Consider the following 22,899-nt stretch of genomic DNA (forward strand, 5'->3'; position numbering starts at 1 on the left):
ATTGCACTTGGCCAATCACCCCCCTCTTCCGAGCCGTCCCGGTCGCTGCTCCACCCCCTCTGCCGGTCCGGGGAGGGCTGCAGACTACCACATGCCTCCTCAAAAACATGTGGAGTCGCCAACCGCTTCTTTTCACCTGACAGTGGGAGTTTCGCCAGGGGGACGGAGTGCGTGGGAGGATCACGCTATTCCCCCCAGTCCCACCCCCCCCCGAACAGGCGCCCTCACCAACCAGAGGAGGCGCTAGTGCAACGACCAGGACACATACCCATATCCGGCTTCCCTCCCGCAGACACGGCCAGTTGTGTCTGTAGGGACGCCCGACCAAGCCGGAGGTAACACGGGGATTCAAACCGAGATCTCTGTGTTGTGAGGGGACGGAATAGACCACCACACTACCCGGACTCCTGTCCTATTTATGTTTAAGTGGCCAATTGGGTGAATGACATGAAAGGAAAAACCTGAATGCTTGACCCCTACAATGAGGGGGTCCGGGGGCTCTGTTATGCTGTGGGGGGCATTTTCCTGGCATGGTTTGTGTCCACTTGTCCACTTAGAGGGAAGGGTCACTGCAAGTCAATACAAAGTTATTCTGAGTGATCACCTTCATCCTATGACGAGACATTTCTGTCCTGATGGAAGTGGTCACTTCCAGGATGACAATGCCCCCATCCACAGGGCACGAGGGGTCATTGAATGGTTTGATGAGGATGAAGATGATGTAAATCACACGCTGTGGCCTTCCCAGTCACCAGATCTCAACCCAACTGAACACCTATGGGAGATTTTGGACCAACATGTTGGACAGCACTCTCCACCACCACCATCATCATCATCAAAACACCAAATGGTGTTGGTGTTTTAATGATGGTGGCGGTGTGAAGAACTGTTTCTCAGATCTTCAGTCCATTATAATCAAGTCCCATGACTAGACTGATATTGAAACAGACAAAACAGTATTTTCTACATGAAGCCTTTACATCCTGTGTGACCTGTCAGGGGCTTTGAATCGCCTGTGACATTCATCGGGGGGCATCCGGGTAGCGTAGCGGTCTATTCCATTGGCTGCCAACACGGGGACCGCCGGTTCGAATCTCCGTGTAACCTTCGGCTTGATGGGGCGTCCCTACAGACACAATTGGCCGTGTCTGTGGGTGGGAAGCTGGATTTGGGTATGTGTCCTTGGTCACTGCACTAGCACGACCAAGGACACCAGGTTGGTCGAGGCGCCTGTTCGGGGTGGAGGGGGAACTGGGGGGAATAGCGTGATCCTCCCACGCGCTACGTCCCCCTGGTGAAACTCCTCACTGTCAGGTGAGAAGAAGCGGCTGGTGACTCCACATGTATCGGAGGAGACATGTGGTAGTCTGCAGCCCTCCCTGGATCGGCAGAAAGGGTGGAGCGGCGACTGGGATGGCTCGGAAAAGTAGGGTAATCGGCCAAGTACGATTGGGGAGCAGAAAGGGGGAAAAAAAAGCCAAAAAAAAGAAGAAAAAGGGAAAAAAAACAGAAGTTCATCGGTAAATACTCCTGAAGAAGCAACAAGCTGGTCCCTCAGGCGTGAACAACTTCCTCCTGTTCCAAATCAACGGGACCGTTCCTCGCCTGTTGTGTTGGACACAAGGTCAGACTGGAAGGTCAGACAAGAACAAAATGCTTGTGTAGGACGAGGGCGTGTTTGCTGAGGTCATTTCCATGTGGTTAAAAGCCGTACAGTACATAAAAGTAGAACTTTATGGCAGGTGAGTCTGTCAGAGGGAGTGGGCACGTCAGCAGTGATGGTGTTAAAAAGTCCCCTGGGTGTTTGGATTCTGGGTATTCGTTTGCTGTTAATAGTTTATGGTCCGAATTCAAGTGCTGTTACGTGACTGTTTAACACGTGACGTCTAACATGGGACTGCAGATGTTCAGAACCTGCTCTGCATGTGTGCTGAAGCTTTCCCTCCATGCTGGAAACACTTCATAGAAGAGCGAGGTCCTCGCAAGCACTGCTGCACACACATCCCCACAACTCTAGGTTGTACTGACTGGACTTTATACAACTCCAGTTCAAAGAAAACTGAAAATTAATAGACAGCAATGGTCCAACTAGCCATTAGCTCAAATCAGCTAAGAATCACATCTGTATTGATTGGACACAATAGGGTACATTGTCGGGTGTAATTTCATCACCAATCACCAACATTATGATAATTAAAAAAGAGGAGTTTACAATTTGATTGATTTGATAATATAATAATTTCATGTGTGTGTGTGTGTGTGTGTGTGTGTGTGTGGGCCCTGTGATGGCCTGGTGGCCTGTCCAGGGTGTCTCCCTGCCTGCTTGGATAGGCTCCAGCATCTCTGTGACCTTGACAGCAGGGTGAGCTGTTTGGATGATGGATGGATTAAAATTCAATTCAATTCATTGGCACAGATGTTTGTCAGGTCAACATTTTACTTTTGCCGTCCGGGTGGTGTAGCGGTCTATTCCGTTGCCTGCCAACAAGGGGCACGCTGGTTCAAATCCCTGTGTTAGCTCCGGCTTGGTCGGGCGTCCCTACACACACAACTGGCTGTGTCCGCGGGTGGGAAGCCGGATGTGGGTATGTGTCCTGGTTGCTGCACTAGCGTCTTCTCTGGTCGGTCAGGGCACCTGTTCGGGGGGGGGGGGAAATAGCGTCATCCTCCCACGCACTACGTCCCCCTGGTGAAACTCCTCACTGTCAGGTGAAAAGAAGCGGCTGGTGACTCCACATGTATGGGAGGAGGCATGTGGTAGTCTGCAGCCCTCCCTGGATCGGCAGAGGGGGTGGAGCAGAGACCGGGATGGCTGGGAAGAGTGGAGTAATTGACCGGGTACAATTGGGAGAATCCAAAAAAAAAAAAAAGACAATATTTGTTTACTTTTCCCTGTATGGCCAAAGTCAACCAGTGTTTCCTCTGATGTGTGTGTGGCTGAACCTGAATTAATGAACATCTCGACTGCACTTAACAACAGATTTTGTTATTCGTCAGACTCACATACTTCTAGTCTCTTTGTGAGACATGGCAGGCTTGGGCCCCGTGGCCCTTTTCTGTTTACATGGACCACATCAGGCTTTCTGCTCTGCTCTCAGGACACTTCGGGCTCGGTGGCCTCGGCATGTTTACTGACCTCCATCACGTAGAAGTTTTCAGGACCTCGAGCTCACAAAGCCACAGAAGTGAAAAGGAAAACAACCCAAGATGTAAACGATCAATGTCAAGGCTTTCCTAAGACGCGGGGGTTGTTTTAGCCCGGAGAAAGACCACACTAACGTCATCCGCCGTGCCGGAGGCTGTGGTGAGTCACACACTTCAGACAAGTCAACGACCAAACCAAGTTATGTTAACGTGACTCATTGTAAAACTGTGACTTTGGCCGCGCTGGAAGTGCTGCCGGACGTGCCTACACGAGATTAAAGCCTCGGTCAGGACACGAGACAACTCTTGGCTGCTCGTCACATGTTCACCGGTTCCACAGGAAGTACAGTGGGATTTCACCGCACAGTAAACTGATTAACAGACTTTTGAACGGGTGCACAACTCAGCAGGGCACAACACGTGTTCTCACACAGCTTCCCGCGGTCGCACAGCTTCTCTTCAGTATCGTACCACACACCTTCTCCACTACTGTGCTCCACACCCTGCACCTTCAGGAAACCGTCTGAACGACAACGCATAACACACCATGCACAGATGACTATGCCACACACACACACACACACATATATATATATACACCCCCCCCCCGCTTGTACTTGGTCAAGTATCCCACTCTTCTGAGCCGTCCTGGTCTCTGCTCCACCCCCTCTGCCGGTCCGGGGAGGGCTGCAGACTACCACATGTCTCCTCCCATACACGTGGAGTCACCAGTCGCTTCTTTTCACCTGACAGTGAGGAGTTTCACCAGGGGGACGTAGCACGTGGGAGGATCACGCTACTCCCCCCTGCCCCCCAAACAGGTGCCCCGACCGACCAGAGGAGGCGCTAGTGCAGCGACCAGGACACATACCCACATTCGGCTTCCCACCCGCAGACATGCAAGATTGTGTCTGTGGGGACGCCCGACCAAGCCGGAGGTAACACGGAGGTTTGAAGGTTTGAACCGGTGATCCCTGAGTTGGTTGGCAACAGAATAGACCGCCACACTACCCGGGCAAAATATATTCTTTACTTTAATACCTCTGCAATCAGCTTCATACCAGGTTGATGGTGTGTACGGAAAGGGGACGGTTTGATGGTGAGTTTAAGATGTTGAGCTACATGCTGAAACAGCAGACCTGTGTTTGTTTCTCACATCATTTAACTGCTGACTAACGGCTCAGCCAAAACCATAATAGTGGCTCTCAGGTGTCTGGTTGTGACGCGATCTCCGGAGACTTCTCGGAAATCTGCCCGTTTATCATCACCACCTCCAGCCTCAACCTACAAAAGCGTGGGTCAGTAAAATAAACCCCTCAGTTTCTGCTCGCTGGCGTCCGTGTCAAAACCCCTTCCTCCTCCGTGTCCAAACCTCTTCCTCCTCCGTGCCCGACTCCTGGAATTTCTCGACATGTGCCGCCTTGTTATGGGAGTTTTACGTGGAAAGGGGGAAGGAAAAAAAATAATAAACAGACAACCCCTGCAGAGCACCTCTGTGCCTTTTCTCTGAGACTCAAAACGTGGAGGATGCAGGCACTTTTTGAGCAAAAAAACAAAAACAAAAAAAGAAACACCCCCTGCCCCCCCCCCCACACACACACACACACACACTGACAACACACAGCAAAAGGCCGGAGGCCTGGCGTTCATGTTTCACCATGATTGAAGGAAGAATGGGAAGGAAGCACCTCGAGGATCTCTTCATATCTACTATCATCTCCCTGCTTCAATCCCACCACAGCCTGCAAGAGACGAGTACCACAACTGCCCCTGACAGCATGCCCAAGTGTGCGTGGTTACGTCTCAAGACCTGGCCGCAATTCTGCAAAGACCTTCATTTCAAGTTTGGTTTTTCGTTTTGTTTCCTTTTTCTTTTTTACTCGGGGTTTGATAAGCTGGCCTCTGCCCCTGCCGAGAATCTGAATCGAGTGTTGAGAGCCAAGATGTAAGCCAGCAAAAGGCTTCCTGGCCCGGAGTCCTCCCACAATTACCGTTCAACTGTTTTATGAGGGTTAATGGGGAGGGGAGGGTTGCAGACTTTTTGTGAAGCACAAAGGGAACCCGTGCTTTATGCTGGGACGTGGTCGAGGGGGAAAATCCGCGGGGTTTGTGGGCGCCAATAGCGGACCACTCACCCATGACAAACCTCAGCACAAAAGCTGTTCGTCAGTCAACTCGAGAAGTCACTCCAAGAACAACGTGCTGTAAAAATGCCAAGTGCTGACGTCAACAAAAAAACAAAAACAAAGAAAGAAGAGGCCACGCTGTAGGCCTACGGACATCTAAAAAAATAAAAAATAAAAATAAGGTCATGCTACTTTTGTAATGGTGAGGAAAAGAGGAGGGACAAAGCAGGTTTTACAAGTGAGAAGGACTCACCAGTCCGTCACAGTTGTTAATGGCAACCGAGGCCCCGGGAACATCTGTGATGTCACCGATGAAGGTGCAGTCGGTTTTCAGCAGCTCGCGGTGCAGTATCCTCTCCGTCCCGCCAGCGGGCTCGGTCCAGTTGGCGCTGGCGCCGGTGTCATCGATGTCGCTGAAGTTTCCAAGGCCCTGGACCTCGTCGTGCCACTCCACCATGGCACCCGGGGCCACCAGCCTGTCGTTGGGCTCCAGGCGAAGGTGGAACTCCTTCCCAAAAGCGGTGATGTTGAAGAAGAGGCCCGGTTCAGTCTCGCCAGTGGTAAACACCTCCCGCTTGACGCGCTGCTTGTGGTTGGCGGACAGGAGGTGAGACAGGTAGTGTCCCTGAGAGTCGGTGCTGATGGGCGTCACGAGGCCATATTCCTTCAGTCTGTTCTTCAGCAGGTCTGTCAGAGGACACAATGTCAGTACACAGTCTTCACATAAACATATATAACTTGTACAACAGTGGTTTTCAAACGTTGTTAAGGGGACCCACATTGTCAGGGTAAGTTCTCTCGTGACCCCAAACTGATTTTACCGAGTATGTTGCTGACTGACAGGGCCACATTCACCATGCTTGTATAACTTTAACTATTGTTCTTCAGTGTTTTACTTGTCGTCTCTGTTTTTCGATGGACCACAGAAGGCTGGATATGTCTAATACTTGTAGAAAATAATTTGGGGACCCATTTGACATCTCCCCAAGACCCACCCGTTGGTCCCAACCTGCACTTTGAAAAACACTGCTGGACAACCTCACAGCAAAAAGACAGACACATCTTGGTAAACAAAACCAAAAAACCCAGTCGCATTCATTTTATCTGACAGGAAGTCATCGTTGACGGGGTCAGCGTGTGCACCTCATATACACCGCCCTCCCGCTTTTTTCCCCTCCTAATTGTACTTGGCCAATGACCCTATTTTCTGAGCCGCCCCGTTCGCTGCTCCACCCCCTCTGCCGATCCGGGGAGGGCTGCAGACTACCACATGCCTCCTCCCATACATGTGGAGTCACCAGCCACTTCTTTTCACCTGACAGTGAGGAGTTTCACCAGGGGGACGTAGCACGTGGGAGGATCACGCTATTCCCCCTAGTTCCCCCTCCACCCTGAACAGGTGCCCCGACAGACCAGAGGAGGCGCTAGTGCAGCAACCAGGACACATACCCACATCCGGCTTCCCACCCGCAGACACAGCCAATTGTGTCTGTAGGGACACCTGACAAAGACGGAGGTAACACAGGGATTCGAACCGGCAATCCCTGTGTTGGTAGGCAATGGAACAGACTGCCGCGCCACCTGGACAGGTGCCTTTTTCTGATTCTGACCTCAACTGTTTCACACAACATTACACCACCAAAGGACTCCCGAGTTTCTGTCTCCTTTAACATATGAAGCAACTGTCAGACAGACAGAAGGAAAACAGTCGGCCATCATATCTGGGACGGCAGTCAGTCTAACCCCGGCGTTGTGCTTCAGTCACAAAACTCAGCAGCCCATTTGCAGTAAAAATCAACATTACACAAAGTTCTTTGATACAGAACCGGGAAAATTTCCATCAAGTCTGATTTGCTGTGCAAACATGAACAGCAGCAAGCAGTTAAAGAAGTCTGGAAATGATGGATGGAGCAGGAGAAAAGGCAACATGAATATGAACACCTTGTTATTTAGTCTGTTGGTTTTTTTCTTTTTCTTTGGGGCAACTAGTGTTTCAAACAGGTGTTGTTGTTTAACACTAAAAATTACAAGTCTGAAGAAATTATGCACTCTACAAATCCTCGCGTGTTTGCTCTGAACAAACATCTGGACAGATGGTAGATATTATAAAGGGCCATTCTGATTACCGGCAAAATGAATATTGTGGAAAGCAGTTCTGAAGTGGCACAATCACAACCTGACCTTGCTGTAAGGTCAAACGCTGATAAGGCAACACGCCGCCGCCATCGTCCCGCCCTCCCACATCCACACCTGCAGCCAAAGCAAATCACCTGCACGAGTCTGGTTTAGCATGCAAAGCCATCAAAGGCCTCTTCCTCCTTCAGCTCATTCTTCCTCTACGGGCAAATGACCAAACCATTACTGTACGCCAGTTAACCCATGCATAGCGTTTTTCCGTATGAACAAAATCCATGTGGGTAATGTAACGCGAGCTTTGATCGCCTTTCTGTTGCTGTGGGTGAGTAGTGTAACAAGCCTCGGCTTTGGAGCATTTTACAGCCACTTTATTTTGCCATCCTATTGTATAGGAACAGTGGGCAGCTGCAGTGCCCGGGGACCAGCTCCAGTTTTTCTTTCCACTGCCTTGCTCAGGGGCACAGACAGGAGTATGAACCCTAACATGCACGTCTTTTTGATGGTGGGAGGAAACCGGAGCACCCGGAGGAAACCCACGCAGACACGGGGAGAACATGCAAACTCCACACAGAAAGGACCTGGGACGGCCTGGGGTTCGAACCCAGGACCTTCTTGCTGTGAGGCGACAGTGCTGACCACTGGGCCACCACGCTGTTGCAAAGGTGGCTACAAGGATGAAGAGGATATGAATCAATGGGTCAGAGAGAAGTCAAGGACTAGATCTGAGTATTAGTATTTTAGTTTAGTTTTTTAGTGTCTAATCCTAAACAGGCCTGGTTCTAATCTGGCATGTCAGCATTCTTATTTAGGGATTCCGACATGCAAGAGTAACAAATTCATTAAAGTTAACTGGCTTTAACATGTATGACAAAACTGCATTTCTTCCTTAAAAACCACCCCCAAAAGGGGTATCCAGGTGGTATGGCGGTCTATTCTGCTGCCTACCAACATGGGGATCGCCAGTTCGAATCCCCGTGTTACCTCCAGCTTTGCTGCACTAGCACCTCCTCTAGTCGGTCGGGGCGCCTGTTTGGTGGGGAGGGTGAACTGGGGGGAATAGCGTGAACCTCCCACGCGCTACGTCCCTCTGGTGAAACTCCTCACTGTCAGGTGAGAAGAAGCGGCTGGTGACTCCACATGTATCACAGGAGGCATGTGGTAGTCTGCAGCCCTCCCCGGATCAGCGGAGGGGGTGGAGCAGAGACCGGGACGGCTCGGAAGAGTGGGGTAAGTGGACAGATACAATTGGAGAGAAACGGGGGAAAATCCAACAAACAAAAAAAAACTACCCCCAAACCCTCCAATATTCTCCAACATAAACCGATGCTCAGCTGACAGGAGTGAAAATAAGATGAAGGGTCTTTCTTTTTTAACTTCAAAAACAAGTTCAACATGGATCCACGGCGCTACTGACACACCAGCTACTGACTGTGCTGACACAACATATTAATGTAGACTTTACAAAAGCAACTTTTTAAGGGATTTCTTCCCCAGTAGTCCCTAAAGCTCTAGTTTCCACTTAATATAGATGCACAATACAAACAGGTACCGCTGGAGGACCAGTACATATCGACTGACCGGACCTGACCCGGTTATATCCCATAGATCAAAATCAGGAATCAGAAATACTTTGTCGTTTCATTTCATGTGCCCTCCCAGCCCACAGCAGTACAACACAAAGACAAAACACATATGCAGAAACTACAAGAACTACAAGAACACATATATTCAAAGCAACATATATATCTAAACCAACACATGTATCCAAACCAACCAACACATATATCCAAACCAACACATATATCTAAACCAACACATGTATCCAAACCAACCAACACATATATCCAAACCAACACATGTATCCAAACCAACCAACACATATATCCAAACCAACACATGTATCCAAACCAACACATATATCCAAACTAACACATATATCTAAACCAATACATGTATCCAAACCAACACATATATCTAAACCAACACATATATCTAAACCAATACATGTATCCAAACCAACACGTATATCTAAACCAACACATGTATCCAAACCAACATATATATCCAAACCAACACATATATCCAAACTAACACATATATCTAAAACAACACATATATCTAAACCAATACATGTATCCAAACCAACACATATATCTAAACCAACACATATATCTAAACCAATACATGTATCAAAACCAACACATATATCTAAACCAACACATGTATCCAAACCAACACATATATCTAAACCAACACATATCTAAACCAACACATATTTCTAAACCCATACATATATCTAAACCAACACATGTATCCAAACCAACCAACACATATATCCAAACCAACACATATATCCAAACCAAAACATGTATCCAAACCAACCAACACATATATCCAAACCAACACATATATCCAAACCAAAACATGTATCCAAACCAACACATACATCCAAACCAAAACATGTATCCAAACCAACACATATATCCAAACCAAAACATGTATCCAAAACATAGACATATATATCTAAACCAACACATATATCTAAAACAACACATATATCTAAACCAACACATATATCCAAAACAACACATATATCTAAAACAACACATACTATATGTAAACCAACACATATATCCAAACCAACTCATATATCTAAACCAACACATATATCCAAACCAAAACATGTATCCAAAACCAACACATATATCGAAACCAACACATATATCTAGACCAACACATAGATCCAAAACAACACATACTATATGTAAACCAACACATATATCCAAAACAACACATATATCTAAACCAACACATATATCCAAAACACATATATCTAAACCAACACATATATCCAAAACAACACATATATCTAAACCAACACATATATCTAAACCAACACATATATCTAAAACAACACATATATCTAAACCAACACATATATCCAAAACACCACATATATCCAAACCAACGCATATATCCAAACCAACACATATATCTAAACCAACACATATATCCAAACCAACATATATATCCAAAATACCACATATATCCAAACCAAAACATGTATCCAAACCAACACATATATCTAAACAAACGCATATATCCAAACCAACACATATATCCAAACCAACACATGTATCCAAACCAACACATATATCCAAAACAACACATATATCTAAACCAACACACACTATATCTAAACCAACACATATATCCAAAACACCACATATATCCAAACCAACACATATATCTAAACCAACACATATATCCAAAACACCACATATATCCAAACCAACACATATATCCAAACCAACACATATATCTAAACCAACACATATATCCAAACCAACACATATATCTAAACCAACACATATATCCAAAACAACACATGTATCTAAACGAAAAAATAAAAATGAAAATAAACAAATCACTGTCTAGGAGAGCGACCACCAGCCAGCATGACTGTCGGAACCGCCGGTCCGCATGTGCTAGCAGTTAGCTTAGCCTGCCTCGCTTCTGCGTCCTGTCAGACCGCCCTCGGTGTCACCTCTTCGGGCACAGCTCCAGACAGGGCCGCGGTCCCTGGGCCCACCGGACGCGGCAGACCAAAGACAAACTTGTGCCCCTTTCCACTACATGGTACCGACTCAGCTCGACACGCTTCTGTGTCGTTTTCCATTACCGTAATGCACGGCGTGGATTTTCGGTTCGCCAGTATTTTCAATTTCAAAACGTAACTCCGCTTCGGTATTTAAAGATTCCGGGCGATAGCACGTGCGCGTATTGATGACGCAGTGACGCAAAATAACGCAGTGACGTGGTTCTCTGACCAATCAGAGGTCTGCATTGATGTCGGTTCCCGCTCCAGTGTGTTGTTCGGAACCTCGACAAAGGTGGTACAGGAAAAGCGGTAACAGTTACCAAAATGCCGGAACTTTCCTTTAATGGAAAACGAAATAAGGTCGAGTCGGGTCGAGTGAAGGCGGTACCACGTACTGGAAAAGGGGCATTAGGCGCAGACGTGGACAAAGACACCGCATGGACGGTGCCGGGCGAGGCCGCCGCCAACGTGAATTCGCGCCGCCATCTTCCCCCACCGGAAGTTATCGGCACTACATTAACAGTTCCAACCGAAGCTTCTGGAAAGTTGGACGTTGGGGAAGGAAACGGCGTCTTTATTTCCCAGGAAGGCGTTGTGTCCGTGGGCGTACAGAAAAAGCCCATGACGGCAGGATTTGAAAGGTCGCGTTTTGAACTATTGCCATACTCAAAAGAGGATTTTTTTGTTTTTGCCCCCCCCTTTTTTTTTTGGGCCTTTTGTACTTTTTCATTTGTATTTATGTCCCTTAAAGAAACTCAATCAAAACTTAAATTAAAAAAGAAAGAAAAGGGTCATGTGAAGAGCGACACACCATTCAGATGCTGTCTGTCCTTCTGCAAGGCCAGCCTATCCGATCATGTGACTTCCTGTCTGTCCCTCGCTAACGAGCCGGTCACGTGACTTCCTGTCTGTCCCTCGCTAACGAGCCGATCATGTGACTTCCCGTCTGTCCCTCGCTAACGAGCCGATCATGTGACTTCCCGTCTGTCCCTCGCTAACAAGCCGATCATGTGACTTCCCGTCTGTCCCTCGCTAACGAGCCGGTCATGTGACTTCCCGTCTGTCCCTCGCTAACGAGCCGGTCATGTGACTTCCCGTCTGTCCCTCGCTAACGAGCCGATCATGTGACTTCCCGTCTGTCCCTCGCTAATGAGCCGGTCATGTGACTCCCGTCTGTCCCTCGCTAACGAGCCGGTCATGTGACTTCCCGTCTGTCCCTCGCTAACGAGCCGATCATGTGACTTCCCGTCTGTCCCTCGCTAACGAGCCGATCATGTGACTTCCCATCTTTCCCTCGCTAACGAGCCGATCATGTGACTTCCCGCCTGTCCCTCGCTAACGAGCCGGTCACGTGACTTCCCGTCTGTCCCTCGCTAACGAGCAGATCACGTGACTTCCCGTCTGTCCCTCGCTAACGAGCCGGTCATGTGACTTCCTGTCTGTCCCTCGCTAACGAGCCGATCATGTGACTTCCTGTCTGTCCCACGCTAACGAGCCGGTCATGTGACTTCCTGTCTGTCCCTCGCTAACGAGCAGGTCATGTGACTTCCTGTCTGTCCCTCGCTAACGAGCAGGTCATGTGACTTCCCGTCTTTCCCTCGCTAACGAGCCGATCATGTGACTTCCCGCCTGTCCCTCGCTAACGAGCCGGTCACGTGACTTCCTGTCTGTCCCTCGCTAACGAGCCGATCATGTGACTTCCTGTCTGTCCCACGCTAACGAGCCGGTCATGTGACTTCCTGTCTGTCCCTCGCTAACGAGCAGGTCATGTGACTTCCTGTCTGTCCCTCGCTAACGAGCAGGTCATGTGACTTCCTGTCTGTCCCTCGCTAACGAGCAGGTCATGTGACTTCCTGCCTGTCCCTCGCTAAAACGCGCCCGTGAAGCACATTCTCACCTTCTTTACATGCTGTGCTTTTTCTGCACAATTACTAACCAATAAATCTATTCACAGAGGTATCCATCCATCCATCCATCCATCCATCCATCCATCCATCCATCCAGGGTGGCGGGGATGCTGGAGCCTATCCCAGCAGTCATTGGGTGGCAGGCAGGGAGACACCCTGGACAGGCCGCCAGGCCATCACAGGGCCCACACACACACACACACATTCATACCTAGGGAGAGTTTAGTACGGCCGATTCACCGGACCTACATGTCTTTGGACTGTGGGAGGAAACCCACGCAGACGCTACGTCTTTAATCTTTAAACTGTATCTGGAGAGCTGAACAATATGTTCTGGTGAAACGTGACCACCGATCACATTTGGCAGCAGGTGTTTTGCTGTCGGTATCTAAAGAGACTACGAGATGCTCAGTGGACCCAGCTTCACACCACTCCTGACCTGCCAGTGCTGCACGCACAGCGAGTACACTTTTACAGAGCACCCTCTTATTGTGTGTGTGTGTGTGTGTGTGTGTGTATGTGTGTGAGTGACTGACTGACTGACTCTGTGTGTGTGTGTGTGTGTGTATTTGTATGTGTGTGTGTAAGTGAGTGAGTGTATGCGTATATGTATTTGTGTGTGTGTGTGAGAGTGTGTGTGTGTGTGTGTTTGTGTGAGAGTCAGTGACTGAGTGAGTGATTATGTGTGCGTGTGTGAGTGTGTGTGAGAGTCAGTGACTGAGTGAGTGATTATGTGTGCGTGTGTGTGTGTGTGAGAGAGAGAGTGTGTGTGTGTGTGTGTGTGTGTGTGTACAATAAGAGCACACTCTATATTCCCTTTATAGCGTGAAGGTACCATAGGGACTACTGCATCTTTATCAACTTCTTTAAACGTTGTTAAGCCCAACACCACAGAAGTCCATGTGTACGTGAAGCACATATGTCATACTGAGCTCGGTACCGTTGATGAGGGACTCACCCTACACATGCTGAGCTCGGTCCTGGTGATGAGGGACTCACCCTACACATACTGAGCTCGGTCCTGGTGATGAGGGACTCACCCTACACATACTGAGCTCGGTACCGGTGATGAGAGACTCGCCCTACACATACTGAGCTAGGTACTGGTGATGAGAGACTCACCCTACACATACTGAGCTCGGTCCTGGTGATGAGGGACTCACCCTACACATACTGAGCTAGGTACTGGTGATGAGGGACTCACCCTACACATACTGAGCTCAGTACCGGTGATGAGAGACTCACCCTACACATGCTGAGCTCGGTACTGGTGATGAGAGACTCACCCTACACATACTGAGCTCGGTCCTGGTGATGAGGGACTCACCCTACACATACTGAGCTAGGTACTGGTGATGAGGGACTCACCCTACACATACTGAGCTCAGTACCGGTGATGAGAGACTCACCCTACACATACTGAGCTCAGTACCGGTGATGAGAGACTCACCCTACACATACTGAGCTAGGTACTGGTGATGAGGGACTCACCCTACACATACTGAGCTCAGTACCGGTGATGAGGGACTCACCCTACACATACTGAGCTCAGTACCGGTGATGAGAGACTCACCCTACACATACTGAGCTAGGTACCGGTGATGAGGGACTCACCCTACACATACTGAGCTCGGTACTGTTGATGAGGGACTCACCCTACACATAATGAGCTCGGTACCGGTGATGAGAGACTCACCCTACACATGCTGAGCTCGGTACCGGTGACGAGAGACTCACCCTACACATGCTGAACTCGGTACCGGTGATGAGAGACTCACCCTACACATACTGAACTCGGTAACGGTGATGAGAGACTCACCCTACACATGCTGAACTCGGTACCGGTGACGAGAGACTCACCCTACACATACTGAACTCGGTACCGGTGATGAGGGACTCACCCTACACATACTGAACTCGGTACCGGTGATGAGGGACTCACCCTACACATACTGAGCTCGGTACCGGCGATGAGGGACTCACCCTACACATACTGAGCTCGATACCGTTGATGAGGGACTCACCCTACACATACTGAACTCGGTACCGGTGATGAGGGACTCACCCTACATTTTGAAATCCAGTACGCAGAGTCATGCAGAGGCTTTACTAGTGTCTCCACAGACAAACGTGTGAAGGGAAAACACCGTCACACTGCTGCAACCAAACACTAAACACTAAACAGGACAAACAACCACACGTCAACCTTTCTTCATCCATACTGCACGTTTTGTACACAACACCACAACCCCCACTTGTTATCTTGATGACCAATGACCAACACACTAGACACACTATACATGCTATACACACTATATACTCTATACACACTAGACACACTATACACACTAGACACACTAGACACCTGTGGCGAACCGTCAGGGCCTTCTAGGCCTTCGGTGAAGGCCCAAGACTCCACAGAAAAGGGAAAACACTTTCATAAATATAATAAATCCTCTAATCAATCTGTTAATATCGCATTACGTTTCGATTTCGACTACACATACGAATTCGGGAGGCTCTGCTTGCAGTCTCTCGGCCAAAAAAAAAATCATCCAATCAGCTTTTTCCCCTCTGTTGTAACCGTGTGAGAAGACTCCTCCTGCCAGCGCCTTCGGCATCTCGAGTGAAGGTCTCCGCTATCTAAATAAGTTAGGCGTTAATACGGGATTGACAGATTACTCAACCAATCAGATTTTGATGTGTAGCGGATGGGCGTATTCTTTTACACTTCCACAGCGTCATAGGGCCTTTGCTGCATACAGCCACGTGACTGACTGTTCAGCCAATCAGCAGCAGCGCCTAGGTCGCGGTAGGTGGTGGCTAACGTTAGCTAGCGTTTGTGTTTTTGATTTAGTTAGCTAAGCTAGCTAGCCGCGGATGAGAATAATGTCTCAAGGAGAAGTCGTGAATGATGTGGTGGCAGATTTATTAGTCACGCCATTTTCAAGACGATCGTTTGGGGAAAGCAAAGGATTGTGGAGGTGGGCAGACCGACCCCACAGGTAGCGGCTCTGACCCAACCGGGGACGACGTATGTGCGGCGTTTCCAGGCCGGCACCTCCGAAAGGTACCCGGGGCTCCCTGGATCCGAGCAAGGCGGAGAACTGCTGCTGGGCGGGCCTGCTGTTCTCCTCAGAGAAGGGGTCATGGAACCACACAGGCTTCCACAACCTGGCTGGTCTTGTTGAAAGGCCAAAGGAGTGCTGTATGGCCGTGTGATGGACCGTTTCATCCAGGAAGAAAGGAGAACGGATTGTGTCTTCAAATAGACAACACTGCTGAGTCAAATGTATTTTCTTTTTGTACAGCTGGTTGCTTTGCTTAATGTTTGATTGTTTTAATGCCCGGCGGCCCGGCTGGGACGTGTTTGTTGAGTTTCTTGATAGCATATTTATATGCCCAGCGGGACTACTTCCAGTAAGGCTGTACGTTACACCATGTCGCCACAGGATGTCGCTGTCGTGAAAGTGAAAAGTGTCAAATAACGATGATGGTGATGATTGTGATGAAAAACACTTTTGGGACTAAAACGTTGTAGCCTGTCTTTGGATAATTATGAGGAGGTGACGTCTCACCGAAGGCCTAGGCCTGAAATGCACGGTTCGCTACTGCTAACACGCTAGACACACCATACACACTACAGCGAATTCGGGGGGCAGTTCGGGAACTGCCACAGTCGACACACGAACCCGTATCTCCCACTCCGCAAGCCACAACGTTAACCAGTCAACTAAAGGGTCCGACCCGTTAGTCAAGGATCAACGTGTCTACTTATCCATGTACGTTACACTACTATACACACTGGACACACTAGAGACACTAGACACACTGGACACACTAGACACTCTAGACACACTGGACACACTAGACACTCTAGACACACTGGACACACTAGACACTCTAGACACACTAGACACACTATACACACTAGACACACTAGACACACTGGACACACTAGACACACTATACACACTGGACACACGATACACACTAGACACACTGGACACACTAGACACACTAGACACACTGGACACACTAGACACACTAGACACACTGGACACACTACACACACTGGACACACTAGACACTCTAGACACACTATACACACTATACACACTGGACACACGATACACACTAGACCAGGCACACGTCAACATCTCTGTACTCTCACAGCCAAACACGCTGAACTAAGTGGACACCTGAGGTGGGGGAGGTAAAAGCCTGGCTGTCCCGCAGGGAGCAGGTAAATGTAGGCTGGGGGGAACAACGTTAAGATCAAATAGCAAAGGGCGTCTGGGTACCGTAACATGGAGAACGCCGGTTCGAATCCCCATGTTGCCTCCGGCTTGGTCGGGCATCCCTACAGACACAATTGTCCGTGTCTGTGGGTGGGAAGCCGGATGTGGGGATCTGTCCTGGTCGCTGCACTGGCGCCTCCTCTGGTCGGCCGGGGCGCCTGTTCAGGGGGGAAGGGGAACTGGGGGGAATAGCGTGATCCTCCCACGCGCTACGTCCCCCTGGTGAAACTCCTCACTGTCAGGTGAAAAGAAGCGGCTGGTGACTCCACATGTATGGGAGGAGGCATGTGGTAGTCTGCAGCCCTCCCTAGATCAGCAGAGGGGGTGGAGCAGAGACCGGGACGGCTCGGAAGAGTGGGGTAATTGCACAGAAAAGGCAAAAAAAGAAAAAAAAGAAAAAAGCTCACATAGCAAAAAGCGCACACCTACAACAGGTGGGAGGAGGGGGGGGTCAGGGGGTCCCCCTCACATATCTAGAGACAAGACGTCCTGGACTGACACGTTACCTTAACTGAGTTTTTGCCCAAAGACAATTCAGTCCTCAATGAAATAAGGAAGAGACTATGTTTAGAAATAGTACTACTAGCGTTAGAAGAGGTACATTTACTACTGGTACTAGCAGAAATAGTACTACTAGTGTTAGAAGAGGTACATTTAGTACTAGTACTAGCAGAAATGGTACTACTAGCGTTAGAAGAGGTACATTTAGTACTAGTACTAGCAGAAATAGTACTACTAGCGTTAGAAGAGGTACATTTAGTACTGGTACTAGCAGAAATAGTACTACTAGCGTTAGAAGAGGTACATTTAGTACTGGTACTAGCAGAAATAGTACTACTAGCGTTAGAAGAGGTACATTTAGTACTGGTACTAGCAGAAATAGTACTACTAGCGTTAGAAGAGTTACATTTACTGGTACTAGCAGAAATAGTACTACTAGCGTTAGAAGAGGTACATTTACTACTGATACTAGCAGAAATAGTACTACTAGCGTTAGAAGAGGTACATTTACTACTGGTACTAGCAGAAATAGTACTACTAGCGTTAGAAGAGGTACATTTACTACTGGTACTAGCAGAAATAGTACTACTAGCGTTAGAAGAGGTACATTTACTACTGGTACTAGCAGAAATAGTACTACTAGCGTTAGAAGAGGTACATTTACTACTGGTACTAGCAGAAATAGTACTACCAGTGTTAGATGAGGTACATTTAGTACTGGTACTAGCAGAAATAGTACTACTAGCGTTAGAAGAGGTACATTCGCTGGAGGAAAAGTGTGAGCAAGCTAAAAGCAAAGATGAAACACCTGAAAAGCTTCACTGTCACCAAACCACCGAGCAAAGCTGCTGAGCCACACAGGACTGACTGTGCAGGGGACACCTTTAAAACAATAAGACGGATCAGTCCAGAAGACGAGGAGGAACCAGAAATATCCAAGAAGGCTATGAATTTGAGACCATCTTAAAAAGGAAGGAAGGAAGAAAGAAAAAAGTGGATGAAAGTGAGAAAGGTGGGCGTCATTCCAAGTCTAATTGGGTTAAATGAGCAACAGGTAGATCACAAAGTTTCAAATGACAAATAATGTGGACAAAACCCAGCACACCACTCGTGCTTCCAGATCATCTGGGGATTAAGGCAGGCCTGGAAAAGGAACATCTAGGCCTTTCTTGAAAGAAACAAGCGAGTCCGTTGCTCTGACTCCAGTTTATTCTACCATTTTAGGCCGAGCTGAGAGAACGCCTAGATGGTCGCTAGGGGCACTGATGAGTGGTTGCTAGGTGGTTAGGAGAGTGTTGTTAAGGTGGTTGCCGAGACGTATTAAGCGGTTGCTGGTGGGTTCCTGTTGTCGCTAGGTGGTTGCTAGGATAGTTGATCTTCGTCGTTCCTTGGTGGTTGCTAGGGTGTTGCTATGGGTGTGGTTGATCGATTTAAAAGAAAGAAAGGAGAAAGGTTCGAGGAGAGAACTTGTATGAGGAGAGGGGGAAAAAAGACCAAGTGAAAGTGAACGTCTAGTAACTAAGTTATTGAAGTCTGTGAGGCTCCTAATCCACCCCAACACTTGGCCATTAATGTCTAATTCGCCATAAAAGTTAAAAAACAACAAAACCTTACAAGTATGGAAAATCATCAAAAAGCTGAAGACAACCCCGCGGCCTCGAGTCCGAGCACTTTCCTGCTCAGCGTGAGAGACTCGCCCGAAACCAAAGTCTGAGAAGGAAAAGACGAGCAAGAAGAGGAAAGAGGAAGAAATAGTAAAAGCAGCATCCGTGCCTACTGACTAACAGGGGTACCGGTCCTTTCCATTCACGTCTAACGAGCCTCTTTAACCGAGGAAGAACATACTGCGGCTAGTTGGGCGTTGGAGAGCTACTATGCTGACTGACACGGTGAGGCTTTGATTTTGATCCTTTACTTAAAATAAGGACTTAACATTGATCATGAACTCAAATAAATAAATAAATAGCTAAGAAAGTGTTTATGGCCCCTTCATCCCCTCGGCCGGTGTTATTAACAGGCCCGGGGTTGCGACGCAGTCGGCTTCCATGTGACACCTTATTCACCGCTCCAACTCAAACACAAGCCACTCAGAGGCGGCTGAAAGCTGCAAGCCCTCCTGGTGGCCCATGGGAGCGCGGGAGGGGGCGGGGAGGGGAGGTGGTCTCTGGGTGTGTTTAGCACAAGGGCCAAGGGCAATCTCGCCCCCCACCCCCCATCCCACCTCCGGTTTGCCCTCCGAACGGTGGTGGGAGCTACTAGATGGCAGGCGGGAGGAGGTTGTGCAGGCCGACCGGGGCGACTGGGCCTGCTCAAGGTGTTCGGAGGATAATGTGTGGTGGGAAAGGATCCCGCATGGACGCCGCTGCAGCTCAAGGTGTTCGGAGGATAATGTGTGGTGGGAAAGGATCCCGCGTGGACGCCGCTGCAGCTCACTTGTTTCCTAACCTCAGAATGGAGAACAGATGTGCAGGATTTAGAAATGGGGTTTTCTTTCCTGTATAACAAAGCCCTTCAAGCGGTTCAGTCGAGTAATATCAGTGTGTGTGTGTGTGTGTGTGTGTGCGTGTGTGTGTTTGCATGTGCTTGAGAATGTTTTTTGGGGGGGGGGTGTACAACGCCTCACACACACACACACACCCACACAGTTCTCTCCCACTTTGGCCTCAGTGCAGTTGTCTGTGTGTGACTCTTTCAGGGGAAATAGGAAAACTCCTTATACTCCCGACACTCCGCACCGCTCTACGTGTCGCCAGTTGTGTTGAAGGAAACATGAATTAAAAACTTACCCTCTTTATCTATTTCACCAGCCTGCGAAAGAAACCCCCCCCCAAAAAGAGCAAGTTAAACACGTGTCAGGGAAATCATATTCTCACAATGAAACGTCCAGCTGAAATACTGAGATATATACTGAGATATATACTGACATATATATACAGACATATATACTGAGAAATATACTGAGATATATACTGAGATATATACTGAGATATATACTGACATATAAATACTGACATATATACTGAGAAATATACTGAGATATATACTGAGATATATACTGAGATATATACTGACATATATATACTGACATATATACTGAGAAATATACTGAGATATATACTGAGATATATACTGACATATATATACTGACATATATACTGAGATATATACTGAGATATATACTGACATATATACTGAGATATATACTGACATATATATACTGAGATATATACTGAGATATAAACTGACATATATACTGAGATATATACTGACATATATACTGAGATATATATACTGAGATATATACTGACATATATACTGACATATATACTGAGATATATACTGACATATATACTGACATATATATACTGAGATATATACTGAGATATATACTGACATATATACTGAGATATAAACTGACATATATACTGAGATATATACTGAGATATATACTGATATATATATATTTACACACATACACACACACAAATAATATATGTACACACATCCATTATATATATATATATACTGTAGGACTGTTAGTGTAGGCTGCTGGACTGCTTGAGAACTGCCCGAGAGCAAGAAGAGCCCTGTATCTACATGTGTTACGTAACAGACTACACCTCTGTACACACGCCGCTGCTCCTCCCGGGGAACAAGCAAGCAGTCTGCACAAGCCGCACTTGCGCAGCGGCAGCGGCAGCGGCAGCAGACAGCAGCCCGGCGCGCTCCCATCACCGCAGGCCGACGCCAGGGCGAGGGAGGGGAGTGCGCCGGGTTTGTGTCGCCCGGTATCACGAGCTACACGTTTGCCCCGGGTGGGCTCGCCAGCAGCAGCAGCAGCAGCAGCAGCACAGCATCATTAAGCTTACAGTGGAACTGCCATCCCTCCCCCAAAACGATGCGCTCTCGCTGCCATTAACCCCACGCAGCGCGGAGGGGGCACACGCGCGCGCGCGCACGTACCTGGTCAGCCGCAGCCAGGCTCAGCACGAGTCCCAGCAGCAGGGGCAGAAGCAGCAGCAGCAGGGGCACCAGCGGCGGCGGCGGCGGCGGCGCGGTCCGGGACAGGACTGCCATCACCAGTCTGCAGGGTCTGGCCAGCAAGTGGAGGAGGAAACTAATCCCAAAGCACTTTCTCAAAGAGACGCTCTTCTTCTTCTTCTTCTTCTTCTTTTTGCTTTCTTTTTCTTTCTTTTCCTGTTGCTTTCTTTTTCTTTTTTCTTTTTCTTTTTTTTACAAAAGACACACAAGACGACAAAAAAGTATCCCGCTCATTCAAAAAGAAGAAGAGGAGGAGGAGGAAGAAGAAGAGGAAGAGGAGGAAGAAGAAGTGATCAACTGGAGTGAACGTTGCAGCTGCTCGCTCTTTAAACAAGAAGGTCGTTGAGGAGTTTTCACTCGGGTCAGAGTTGGTGCAGACTCACTTCCCAACTTTTAGGAAAACCATCCCTTCGGGAAGTTCGGGAGCCGCTCGCTGTCCGGACAGCGCGAGTGTGTAGATGTGTATGTGTGGGAGAGGGGGGAGAGAGACGGCGAGCTCCCTCGAACCTGGGAGTTAATAAAGTCGAGACCAGCCCCACCCTGACGTCACACACGCACACACACGCACGCACGCGCACGCACACACCGAAACGCACACACGCCCCTCCCTCCGCCACCCCAACACGCGCTGCCTACCACGCGCTCTGTGGGCGCGTCATTCGGTGGTGCTGAGGCAGAAGGACGGGTTATTATCTTCTGGCGGTTCCCTCACTTTCTAAAGTCCAACATTCCTCCGTACCGCCCAGCGGAACTACACGCCACCGCCACGGCGGCCCGGACCCGGCGGCCCGGACCCGGCGGCCCGGACCCGGCGGGGGAGGAAGGACACCAACCCTGCTGCTCTGGGTGGCTCGCAATGTCCCGTCTGGAATCACAACTAACCACAACGGCGTTCATAGCAGTTCATAGTAGTTCATAGCAGTTCATAGTAGTTCATAGTAGTTCATAGTACTCATAAAACGGTGTTAATATTACTTAATAGTAGTAATAAAAACTGTTCATATTAGTTAATAGTATTCATAAAAACGGTATTAATATTAGTTCATAGTAGCAATAAAAACGGTATTAAGATTAGTTAATAGTAGTCATAAAAACCGTGTTAATATTAGTCAATAATAGTAATAAAAACGGTGTTAATATTA

At 48.2% G+C, this 22,899-nt stretch overlaps 1 protein-coding gene across 1 annotated transcript in view; it reads right to left on the bottom strand.

Annotated features, from left to right (window-relative positions):
• adamts3 (ADAM metallopeptidase with thrombospondin type 1 motif, 3) overlaps positions 1-21,930 on the bottom strand; it is a 202,440-nt gene extending 180,510 nt beyond the window's left edge. Inside the window, exons 1-3 of the mRNA XM_056280392.1 lie at positions 21,680-21,930; positions 20,503-20,524; positions 5,524-5,957 (exon numbers count right to left, since the gene is read on the bottom strand). Coding sequence (XP_056136367.1) covers positions 5,524-5,957; positions 20,503-20,524; positions 21,680-21,793 — 570 coding nt within the window. The 5' untranslated portion in view covers positions 21,794-21,930. The remainder of the gene's footprint in view (positions 1-5,523; positions 5,958-20,502; positions 20,525-21,679) is intronic.
• Between the last annotated feature and the right edge of the window lie 969 nt (positions 21,931-22,899).

The sequence above is a fragment of the Lampris incognitus genome, chromosome 1 (genome assembly GCF_029633865.1).
Source record: "Lampris incognitus isolate fLamInc1 chromosome 1, fLamInc1.hap2, whole genome shotgun sequence".
NCBI lineage: Eukaryota > Metazoa > Chordata > Actinopteri > Lampriformes > Lampridae > Lampris > Lampris incognitus.